We start from the raw sequence: 12476 nt of genomic DNA, 5'->3' as shown, positions 1-12476 counted from the left end.
TATTTATTTACTAAGTAAATTATAAATATGTTTACTTATTATTGTTCAAAGAAATACATATTAAGATTTAGTAATTTTTTTTCAATGTAAAAAAATATCCATGAAAAATTATTTGAAATATTATTATGCTGCGTCGCACTCAATTCAAAACAATTATTCCATATTTTTAAGATATTAGAACTATGAAGTTTTTCACTAATACAGTTTGAAACGAAATGTAGATAAATCGCGGGGGAAGTTTAAACGGAAACTAAAACGAAAAGTTAACGTATACAGTCAGGGGAGCGACTCTGAAAGAGTTAATAAACAGTCACTAACGCGGAGAGGAGCGCCGTGAAAGCCCCGGATTTATCCGCGGTCCATGTAAGGGGGCATAAACACGACATTCGACAAGATCGCGCGGGCTCGGTTCACAGGACGCATCCTTCCTCCCGAGCGCACCCGGACAACGAGGCATTCAGCGCTGGAATTCTAACAGTTTACCGGAACGGTAAACCGCGAGAGAATGTTCGCTGTCTCCCCATTCGTATTCCGACGATAAGTCGTAGATGAGCTTCCTCTCGTTTGCGAAATTTCTTTGTAACAGGAGTCTCTTTGAGCGGTGAGCTGCAACGACCGTTGCGTTTCGCCAATTTGCTTTCGGATTCGTATGTCTTCGTCAATTATTAATAGACTCGTTTGTTAGTTCCAAAAGAATCACACTTACTGAAACTGATACCGCTCGTCTAAAATTTCAATGCCGTCTGACTTCATTCTTGTGCAAATCTCTGTAATACAGTATATTGTGTACACAATTTTTAAATTCGATATATAATTGGACTTTTTCAGCAAAAGATTGAATAGGAATGTTGGAAAATAATTAGATACGATATGACAATCTTAAAACACACGATATATCTCAGATAAGTAAACTATATTCCACACGCTTACAATAATAATAACATAGTATTTACATTTCGCCGTAATTACTTAATAATTACGATACGTTTATACGATGGTAGAATAGAATATATATATATATATATATACATATATTTTTATATATGTACATATATAAGTATAATTGCGAAATGTGGTTTTATCTTTTGAAAAATACTCAATAAAATCGAAAATTTATGGCCCGAAGAAATTAACTAATAAAGATACAATAGTTGAAGTAGTAAGTTTTCCGATAAAAACATACATTCCAATATATCATATATATTAAATAAATATATTAAATAACTATCCTACCATTTAACAAAAAAATTGTTGGTAGAGATTATCGATATAGTATAAAAAAAAGAGAAAGAATTATAACGTTTTTCGTTGGCAGAACTAGTGCGCACTTCGAAGTTGTACATAAATCGGTATAAAGATGTATGTTTAATAAAAATATAAAAATGAGTTAAATCGCGAAATCCTCAATATATTTTATCACGTCATTTGATACAATATACATTGAGTATTTTATCAATTGAGATATTCTATTTTTACATTCAGTGTACAACAGGTTTAATGTACATCGAGTGTGCAGTTTTGCCAATGAAAAACGCTATTATATATCTAATCTACTTTTAATATATTCGAATTATAGTACAGTGAAATTTTTTTTAGAAATTATGCAATATTATTTTTGATACTACATAATAAAAGTCATGGAAGAGCGGGAATTTACTTGAATTATAAAAGTTTTTTTTCATGTCAATTAAGGAAGAAATGCTATTGCAAATGGAAGAAATTTATGAAAAAATAATACTACGAGCCATTTTGATGCTTAAACGAGAAATATATAAATCGTAAATTTTAAGAGGAAGAGATAATCACCGATGACGTAATGGATATAGTTACATTCGCTTTTTTACATTAATGGCGTAGAGATACCTATTATATCTCTGGTTGCGTTCAGGAAGCGTGCTATCAGAGTAAATGCATCATTCTATCTTTGTTTTATGTCAAAGATAAAACAATACAATATAATGCTAATAGCGGGCTTTCGAACATAATAACGTTTCCGACCTTATCACATATTTACAAAGTATAAACTCATTCTATAAACAAGATAAGTTAGACTACAAAGCATAATCTAATTTACCGAAATTGCATTTTAATTTTGAATTCAGTTTTATTGGCACATTGCAAAGTGCAATCAATTTGTGCATTTCTATTAGAGAGATTCCCTATAAATGAGACTAAATGTGTTGTAATATACACACACACACACACACACTTCTTTGGATGCATTTGAATACAATCAATCGTAAAAGTGTAGAAAATTCAATAAAAGGAAGGATATCAGCACCGCAAAGAAGAAACTTGATTCCTCGTATTTATGTTTACAAGTCAGAAGACAGCAAGTCCGATAAGAAAAATGGCAGGGAAGCCACTGCGATTATACATTTCGTCTTGCGTACGTTTTATGCGAATTGAAGGATTATCCGTTAATGGCTAGAGCGCATAGAATTTGCAAGTATAATACAGCTTGTATCTTACAATCAATCCTTGATATAAAAATCTATGAAGCTATCCACAGTTTTACTGGCGAAGGTTCCAAGCCGCGTGGAACCGAATGAAATCTTGGTTTGCACGAATTTGAAAGACTGATCGATAGGTAGGTATAACCTATATCTTCTTTCATGTAATCCTCTTTCTAGGATATATGTAGGTGATCGTCACAGCTCTCTTTTCTTTTGTCTCGTGTAGCTTAAAATATACAGTATTCTGATTTGGACTTATTCCATGGCTATGCTTTTCAGTACATAATTCACCGTGTACGCGAACGCCGCGAAGCCAATGATGACAACGAGATTTGCTAATGCGCTGTGCAGTGGACTCTGATCTCTCTGGAATTGGTCTCGTATCAACGAAGAGACTTCGGCCGCAGCAGACTGATGCCTCGCTTGTTTCTCAAGTTCTTTTCGACGTTCCAGTTCCGCTCTGATCGTCTGCAATAATATCGAATCTTATTGAACCGTGAGAATTTAAATTAATAGGTACCGATGAGAACATACCGTAATGGTCAAGTTGGATCTTAGATGCTTCTAATATATAATTTCGTGTGAATTTATATACTACGTATGTATATATACACGAAAATTATATATTAGAAGCATCAACGGTCCAACTTGACCGTTACGGCATGTTATCATCAATATTACGTTAAATTAAGAGTTTTCTAAATTCAGTTATAATATGCTATTATTAATATAACAGCTTCACTACCTCGACAGTTTCTGGAAAGAGTTCGCAGAACATCTTGTCCCTCAAATTATATTCTAAGCTTTGTGCAGCCAGTTGCCTCTTCTCATAATCTGTTGTATTAATACTGCCAAGCGTGGGACTCTTCTCAATCTGTAAACACAAGACTATAATTAAACATTTTTTCAAAACTATGTTATCAAATTTCAGAGAATGTACCATAAAACTGAGTAAGCCAGTAAGAATAGTAGATACGCTCCACGCTGGATTCCATGTATCTGGATGAAAGTCGGAAATGGACAAACACAGTCTCGTATTGACTTTAAATCGGCCATTAGGAGTGGTCATGTAAATGCTAGGAGGTTGGAATGGAAATTCTCCTGGAAATATGAGTTTTCCATGATAAAATCCACCCTCGTATGGCGTTTTTTCCGGTCCTTTGACCACGTAATGCCTAAAACAAGCAGGATGTATATTAAATCATTCGTGAGCAGCTGATTGATGATTATTTAGTAAACACTAATTAACAATAACATAACATTCAGTGGCTACATTCAGTAAGAAAAAAAACAGCTTTGCAATAATTATATAATTCATTAATACAATTGGTCTTAAGTTCCTCCTTCCTGGATCCAAATGAATCATATTAAAGAATATTACAATTGCAAAGCTTTTTCTGCAAAATGCAGTCAATATTATGATTTCACATTCAATAATATCAACTGTTATGTACAACACGTGTTATAACAAATTCAGTTACTTGTATTATACTAGATTAGTGGCGATACATGAAATTAACAAAGTTAAATGTAGAAACGTATAAACATTTCAAATGAATAAATATTCAATAATTATATTGTCATGTTAGTTAACACACAATATACATATATTATTTCATTGTCAATGTTGATTATATTATATCAATGCATGTAGGTACTCTATATGTATTGAAATAATATATTGGATTCGTACACATTAAAGGTTACTTTATGTGTATATACATAGTGCAAGTGACCAAATTTACTATTACTTTTATATTGTTGAGTATGAAGTTATATACTGGATAGTCTCCATTTGATAACACAAATCGACAAAAATATCATTCTATCTTTGTTATTCACTGTCAAGATAGAATGTTCGTATCAACTTGTGTTACTAAATGGAAAACACTTATAGATGTTAGTTGGTGTTTACTTGATAGTTTGGTTAATTAGGATAGACTTACCATTCCAAGATATTCGAAGGTACTGGCTCCGCAAGAACATATGGCACTGGATCTCTTTTGAGGCGTAGATAGTCCTGTCTCAATCTGGCCGTCGCACTGTTGGTCTTTCTGTTCATTCTTACCATGTAGCCCAGTGTTACTTGCAACGGATACTGTTAAAGATATTTTCTCCGCTCAGTGTGAACCAGATTCCGCGCTTTGATGACTCAGTTCGTTGTTTCAAGCGATGCTTACAGGTCGAAGTCTTGCTCCAGCTACTCCAGTCCTCGTTCTCTCAGCGTCGTCAAATTGCACGATCCTCGAGTCGCATTGCGGGCGCGTCCACGACGTCCACGTGGAATTGATCGCCGCGATGTTCTTTTGAGTCCGCTTCAGTCCGCTTGCGTGGCCGAGACAGACGGTGTGACAGCACGAGGTAGGATTATGTCGCGCGGACTGATAAATGTGCAAATCTGGCGATAAACACGAAAACTTAAGATTCTTAAGAAACGCTCAGCTGTTCGTTAAAAGTCGACGGGCGTTGGACTGGGTGAGAATGAGATAAGCCCGATAAGCGCTTGAGTGACGTATCACCTCGGTGAAATGAAAGCGCGCACGACCGCCGGTCGAAACGGAACTTGACAGCGCGGTGAGCTGTCGCGCGACGACGGGAAACATCTGACTGCGAGATCCGCTGAATTAATTCATCTCTACGTGCTGCAGGGTTACCACGCTATGTCCAGAAAGCGTAACTTTCGAGTGCGGCTCGCATGATGGAATGCATTTGGCGCGTCTTTTTCGAAGGCACTCCCTCACAGCGCGAACGCAAACGCTGAAAATACACAGCAAACACAGATGTCGATAGAGAAATGAGATTTGAAATAAAAATTTAATATATTAGCGTAATAATAGAGATATATATAAAGACTGTATTTCGATATTCACTGCCAGTACTTAAAATCTATAATGCACGTAACTATATATTTCAGTCTGGTAGCCAAAATAGGTATATACGTTCATAATCTGGATAATAAATATATTATATATTACATATTAAATTATACAATATATTATATATTATGAACTATTAATTAAAAAATTATCATATGCTAACATATCATATTGCTTGATAAGTTAATTATAAATAATCTCTATTAAGCTCATTTTTCAAGAATTTAATGCAAAATTTAAAATTGAATTATTCAAGGTTAGAATTATTTAAGGCATAATTTCTCCAACTATAAGATTTGTCTCTTAATCTTTCTTCCATATATTAAGAAAAGCTTATATTTGCAATTAATTTTTACATTTCCAACATTACACATTTTAACATTATAATATTACAAATATTGCTTCACCGATCATGGCTCCTATCCTATAATTCTTAATGCCAGAATCAGTACATTATCGTTATGCATGTTTTTTATGCGATAAAAATTTTGCGCAATAATGATACAATTTATTGTTAAAAAATACCGAATAAAATTAATCGGATTTTGGCTGCTTTAAAGTTACTCGTAAATTCCTGACAGATTCGCGTCACTAATCTGGTACAGTGAATGGGGCTTAAGACTCGTGACAGTCGCCGCCTCCCACCGTCTTTGTCCACCAACGGGAGAGTGGATGAGTGGATCACGACGCTGCGCGATTGTTGACATTTTGTCTTAGATGCCAATGTAAATCCGATTGACCCTGTCTCTCCACCCGGGAGCTTGTGACGATTGCTTCGATTTGTTAGATTGGTAGTCATCTTCTGATCCATTCCGTGTGACCATGAGTTCACCACTATCTATGAGCAACGCTGGACCACCGACTACTGCCACTGGTATGGAGACAGTTGTGGCGGTCGCCCTGGGTGCACTCGCCGCTGTCTTCCTCGGTGCCCTTCTAGTACTCCTGGTTATCTGTCGCAGACAACGCTGCTATTACGTGAGTCCAGTGACAGAAAAGACAAAGATGCTAGTTAGCAGGGAATATGATGATCTTAATCGTTTCCAGAATCAAAAGGATTCCGCGGAGCTGAGCTCTGATCTACTCGAGGGAGAGAACATCACTGGCTTGGGATTAGATGTGTGGGAGAGCGAAGAGTGGTTGGCGGGTGCTGAAAGGTAAAAGAATCATAAACAATGAACAATTAATAAAAATAGTAGATAATATTGTATGTGATATGACTTTTATCTCTAATTCAATTTGTAAATAGAAGATATCTATAAGTATTTTTTCATTATTCGTTATTTGCTTTTCTGCTACAGGTAATCTCATTATTTCATTATCTACTATTTCCATTAGTTCTTCAACGAAGAAATAATAAATAATGTTGCATGTAATATGTTACTTTTATCTTTGATTCAGTTTGCAAATATCCTATATCTACATATCCGTTATGAAAAGCATCAATTGTCTTCCTGTCATTAACTTTGTGAGTTTAAATGTCATGCTCTTTAGAAAGATAATTTTGCATTCTAGGTGGGTTGACGATGCCACTGGTTTAGCTCCACCTTGTATAGCAGTGCTCCGATCTTGTCATTCTTTAGCAGCTAGTCTTACCACTATCGCTGGAACTGTCAACAGTAATACTGTCCCGCTAGAGATAGTGGATGTAAGTACGATTACTGTACATTATTATTGTGTTATTCTTCTTATCAAATCTTGCTTTTGTTTGTAGGTTGCCCGACGTATACCACCTCGTGTAGATGACGTTGTTCGCAGTTTGTATCCTCCTTTAGACGCTAGATTATTGGAAGCTAGGGTAGCAGCTCTAGTGTTGGCTGTAACCCATTTGGCATTGGTAACCAAGCACGGCGTGCCTAAGAACCAAGCCAGAAAACTGGCATTCATTGATCAAGCCCTAAACGACATGGACACTCATCTGTTGGTGCTGAGAAATGCAGCGTTGGCTCAGGAAGTAGCCTGCTCTATCCCAGCCTCTACGCCAGTTTAAATATATGTCGATTGATTTCGCGATGAAATCAAATCTTTGTCGCTACAGTATTTTTAATAATCGGATTATTATTAGTTTTTCGAGATCTTTTTATCATACGATTGCAACGAAAGTTGTACATGATATGGCCGCTAGATTTGTAAATATAGCGTACACGTTCAGTAAATTCAAGCCATGCACCAGATGGCAATTACGCGAAAATGGATTATCGCTGATCTCAAGGCACAAAATGAACAAAGTTCAAGATTACTGATGGGGGAAAAACTCGTCAATATTTTATGTCAATTATCGTTGCTATAAAAAGATGCATATAAATATATATTAGGTATATATACACACGTCGAAAGTATTGTGAAGGATATATTTTAATAATCGTTTTTAAACGCGGTGAAAATTCGCCAAGACATCTTTCGATATTTTATAATATACAGATATACGAAAATGACGTCTTCCATGTTATATTATCATAGTTATTTATATACGTACATGATAAAAATGTATTTTGGGACTATATAATCGATCGTACCTGCATATGTTTGTACACGTTACAATACTTTATATTCTTGAAGATAATCAAATTGTTTTAGATTAGTAGGAATTTATAATGAAGTTGATCGTCAAAGAAAAATCACTGGATTCTTTCGTCCTGTCTTTTTCTATATACTCATGTTAAATATAGAGCTTGTCGATAATTTATTTAAATTCAATCTGTTTTTTTTTTTTTGTAATATGCACGAATTCTCAAATTTCTAGATTTCTACTGTAGTAATGCGCCACAACAACCTGCGAGTTGTCAAGTATTAATTTCGGTCTTCTAATACTTTAATAAATTAACTAAGTGATGTAATCAATCACTGATGCGCTACACAATATAGCATATACAGTGTCGATTAACATATTACAATTTTCAGAAAAAAAATCCTATAAATATGGAGGTATAGTGCACTGGAAAAAGAAGCGGATCAAAATCACAGCGCTGCCTCTATTATTTTCCTCGATTCGCCAAGTCCTTCTGTCTCTTTTGGTTGTCGGACAGGACCTTGTCTTTAAGATGCTCCTTATAATCCAAAATATTGCCACTCCATTTTGTAACTGCTTCATTCTCGCACACCCAGATTTCTTCAGCGACCTAAACATCAAATATATAGAATACGTTTACAAAACTTATAATTTTCTTGAATTAAAGTAAAGCCATACAAAAATGCATATACCTGATTAATCAATCTAAAGTCGTGCGATACAAGAACCATGCCACCGTCAAAGTCGTTGATGGCATCAGCAAGCGCATCGATCGTTTCCATGTCCAAGTGATTGGTAGGCTCATCGAGCAACAACAGATGAGGCACTTGCCAAGCCAACCAGGCAAACACAACCCGACAACGTTGACCATCGGACAATTGACGAATAGGACAAACCTAAGTACAAGCGCATTCGATTATGCATTGTTCTTAAATATCATTATTTCATAAATTACATACTTGTTGACGTCCAGTTAGACCATAGCGGCCAATAATCTTTCTCATTTCTTCACGCTCTTTCACCTCGGGGAAAGCCTTCATCATATAATCGAGAGGCGATATATCTAAATCCAGTAACTCATGCAAATGTTGGTGATATCTACTGATTCGGAGATGACTGTTTTTGCGAATCATTCCGCTTGTCGGTACTAACTGTAACGAGAGATCATCTTGTTAAAAAAATAATATCGAGTTTTTGTTCACTAATAAGAATATACATTCTCTACGTACATCACCATACAACAGTTTCAACAGGGTACTCTTTCCTGCTCCGTTTGGCCCAACCAATGCGATTCTGGTATCCAAATCAATTCCAAACTCTAGATTCTTGTAAATCCAAGGAGCATCCTCGTTATAACGAAAACTGACATTTTGAACCATAATAACCGGTGGTGGAATCGTTCCGCACGAAGGAAAATAGAAGTTTAGCACTTTATCATTAACAACTTTTTCGGTCAGACCTTGCGCCACCATTTTCGCTAAAGTTTTTTCTTTCGATTGTGCTTGTCTAGCTAATTTTGCCGAACCGTGACCAAATCGGGCGATGTAGTTTTTCATATGTGCAATCTGATCCTGTTCCCAATTATATTGCTTCGCTTGATTTTCAAGTAATTCCATTCTAAGAACAAAGACAAAAAACATAAAGTAATAATATAAGAAATAATTTATAAAAGCAATATCTTTCACAACTCACCTTGTTTTCACGAACGCCTCGTAATTACCGGTGTAATATTTCAACTGCTTTTTATTGACATGGATGATATTGGTACAAATGCCATTGAGGAAATCTTGAGAGTGTGAGATTATAACGAGAATCCGTTTATAGGTTTTGAGTTCTTCTTCTAACCATACGCAAGCATCGAGATCAAGATGATTGGTCGGTTCGTCGAGTAACAACAAATGTGGTTTCACATACAGCGCTCTATAAAAGAAATGCAAAAAATGTTTAATACAAATAGAACTTTTAATAGAATTTTTCTAAACATTTTATGTATATTTAAAAGTTTTGCATACCTAGCAAGAGCTATACGCATCCGCCAACCTCCTGAGAAGTCTTTGGTAGGAGTTTTTTGCATTTTTGCAGTAAAACCCAAACCATGCAAAATATGGGCAGCACGAGCTTCTGCTGTGTCAGCTGCCATGTCTTCTAATCTCTCATATATATCCATGAGTTGTTCCTGCGTAAAGTAAATTTGTAAGTAAAAATCGTGATTCTTTTTCATGATAATTTTTGTGATAAATATCAGTTTATAAACAAACCTGAGCATCCTCCTCGTTGCAGTCCACTAATTCTTCGGCAAGCTTCTCTAATCTCACACGTTCCTCGTCAACCTCCATCACACATTCCACAGCTGTCTTATTGCTTGCAGGCATTTCTCTAGTCAAATGAAAAATATCTATTTGCTCCGGGATAGGAACTTCGCGGTTTCCTAACACCGCTAACAATGTAGACTTTCCGGAGCCATTTAGACCTAATAATCCGTAACGTCTACCGCAATTTAATTCCAACATAGTATCTTGCAGTAGTTCACAGCCATGGAAAGTAATAGAAAAGTTAGATATCTTTATATCTCGACTGCGTGGATGTGAAGCCAGCGAACCCGTGCACGAACGTGCATCAGCGTTTAATCTGGCATCTTCCTCCAATTTTATACATAATGCCTCTGCAAATATATTTATTACATATATGTTAATAAATATTCAATGAAACAAGAATATTCATAAGCATAAGGTGATCACAGCAAGTGTTTCAAAAGTAAGATACATATTTATAGAGCACATATATATAGTAATAAATAAATTATTGTAAACTAATTTTTAAAACACATGAAAAGTTATAGAATATATTTTAAAATAAATTATTTTAAAATATTATAAATTCTATAACTTTTTGAGATCTCTCTTGTATAAACAATTAATATTACTTCATTCTCTCTCTCTCTCTCTCTCTCTCTCTCTCTCTCTCTCTCTCTCTCTCTTATTCAGTAGTTTCTAAATTAATTCATTTTGTCATAAAATATGTATACAATATCTTGAAAAACTTTTAAAAAACAATAAATTAATAATATAATTGAATTATAGACTCTTATATGTTTCAAAAACAATACAAAACACACAGAGAATTCTGTAATATTTTGAAAATCTATTAATAGAACAATATTGAAATGTCAAGTTAAAGGTTCTTCAACATATTTTTCAGAAATAGATCTAGGAGTTAAATATCGAGTCTCTGTCTAAACGTTAGTTGTCATTGAAAAATAATTAAAAAGCAACTTGGATGTAAGTATTCGGACGTTGCAAGGTGGGTATAGGCGGGAAACAATGACAAGCTTCTTTGTCTTACCTTCGGCGCTGATAGCCGTGCCGTTGGTGCCATTCTGCACGTCTCCCAACGTCGGGCTTTGCTCCTTACCGTCCTCGGTCACCTTCTGATTATTGCTCTGCGGCTTCTTGCCAGACTGCCTCGCTTTCGCGGCCTCCTTCTTCTTCTGCTGCTGCTTCTTCTTCGCGTCGGACGGCATTGTCTTTCACCTGGAATTCACCGGTTGCGGTTACGGTATCCGTGACGTGGAGAAGGAAGCCAGCGAGCGGACCGCGGCGTTTTCGCGCGTTACGTAAGGCATAGGTTAGGCACGTGCGTTATTCGCTAAGCGAAAACACTACGGGAAAGGAAGCGAGAACCGATGTATTGCGTCGCATCGCCGATTGAGCCACGAAACGGTTGCGACGTGAAATAAGACGAGATGTGATCAAACGAGATGGAACGAGACCGTTGTAAGGAGCAAACGGATATGAGCGGACTCGAGAACTCACCTATAGGCGAACAAACGAGATTCTATATCGTCGCGATGCTTTTCGAGATCACCCGAGATTACTACCCTTTCGTCACACGCACCGAACTAACTAGTAACTCTTTGATCACACACGAGATTGTTTGCGAATAATTATGAGTATCTAATTGTGCGCCAAAAAGTACGATCCGTACGACACGCGAATCTACACGTGCGTCGGACGAATGGAGGCAAAACCGTCAAACTTCCATTCCATGGTAGAGTTTGACGCGTAAATACCTAGATGGCACCACGTGTACCGAATTCTTGGCAAATATTGCAATTACTTTAATTTTTTTTTTTATATGCAATCAAGGATTTTTAAACTTGTTTATATAAATGTAATATAAAGCTTTTATACCTAGAGAAAGGTTACGTTTAAACTGAAAAAATGGTCTCTTTCGTTGATTTTTTAAGTTAAAGTTAATAAAAATACTTTTGAGGAAAATAAAAATTTACTTGATTTCAACAAATAACGTTTAAAACAAAGAAATTTTTCTTTAACTGTATGCAACACACAAATTATTTTATTCAAATATATTTTTTTATATAAATTAAAAAAAACTTCCAACGAATTGTTATCTATGATTTGTAAAATTTTAAAGATAAAATTAATATACATTGTTAGCTTAATTCAATAATATAGGATTTATTTATTTTTAGCAACTTATATTTGTTTTTTTAAATGAGATATTCACAGTCTGATTTTAAGATCTATATGTATTTTATCTTTCACAATTAAATACAATCTCAAGATGTACGGTTGCTTACTTGAAAAGTTCAAATATTGCGTATAATTTAATGTT

At 35.4% G+C, this 12476-nt stretch overlaps 3 protein-coding genes across 4 annotated transcripts; 1 reads left to right on the top strand and 2 right to left on the bottom strand.

Annotated features, from left to right (window-relative positions):
• Positions 1-2255: 2255 nt before the first annotated feature.
• On the bottom strand, positions 2256-5103 carry LOC108779529 (ubiquitin-conjugating enzyme E2 J2). 2 transcript variants are annotated; one of them, XM_018546957.1, is made up of 5 exons: positions 4637-5103; positions 4403-4554; positions 3397-3631; positions 3202-3330; positions 2256-2924 (listed from the first exon to the last, which is right to left on the bottom strand). In XM_018546957.1, the coding sequence occupies exons 2-5, from the start codon at positions 4525-4527 to the stop codon at positions 2712-2714; spliced, it is 702 nt and encodes a 233-aa protein (XP_018402459.1). In that variant the 5' UTR covers positions 4528-4554; positions 4637-5103; the 3' UTR covers positions 2256-2711. The 2 variants fall into 2 exon arrangements, with proteins under 2 accessions (XP_018402459.1, XP_018402458.1); XM_018546956.1 differs by having other exon boundaries at positions 4403-5103.
• Positions 5104-5996: 893 nt separating this feature from the next.
• Tmem98 (transmembrane protein 98) lies at positions 5997-7673 on the top strand. The gene is made up of 4 exons (XM_018546958.1): positions 5997-6310; positions 6380-6489; positions 6848-6980; positions 7047-7673. Exons 1-4 carry the CDS (start codon positions 6155-6157, stop codon positions 7320-7322), a joined length of 675 nt encoding a protein of 224 aa, XP_018402460.1. The 5' UTR covers positions 5997-6154; the 3' UTR covers positions 7323-7673.
• A 160-nt stretch (positions 7674-7833) lies between these two features.
• LOC108779527 (ATP-binding cassette sub-family F member 2) lies at positions 7834-11820 on the bottom strand. Its single transcript, XM_018546955.1, has 9 exons — positions 11654-11820; positions 11184-11371; positions 10100-10503; positions 9854-10017; positions 9534-9761; positions 9071-9458; positions 8801-8992; positions 8534-8737; positions 7834-8451 (listed from the first exon to the last, which is right to left on the bottom strand). Exons 2-9 carry the CDS (start codon positions 11359-11361, stop codon positions 8308-8310), a joined length of 1902 nt encoding a protein of 633 aa, XP_018402457.1. The 5' UTR covers positions 11362-11371; positions 11654-11820; the 3' UTR covers positions 7834-8307.
• Positions 11821-12476: the final 656 nt, after the last annotated feature.

The sequence above is a fragment of the Cyphomyrmex costatus genome, unplaced genomic scaffold, assembly GCF_001594065.2.
Source record: "Cyphomyrmex costatus isolate MS0001 unplaced genomic scaffold, Ccosl1.0 scaffold60, whole genome shotgun sequence".
In the NCBI taxonomy this organism is placed as follows: Eukaryota; Metazoa; Arthropoda; class Insecta; order Hymenoptera; family Formicidae; genus Cyphomyrmex; species Cyphomyrmex costatus.
This window is presented reverse-complemented; position numbering and strand designations above follow the sequence as displayed.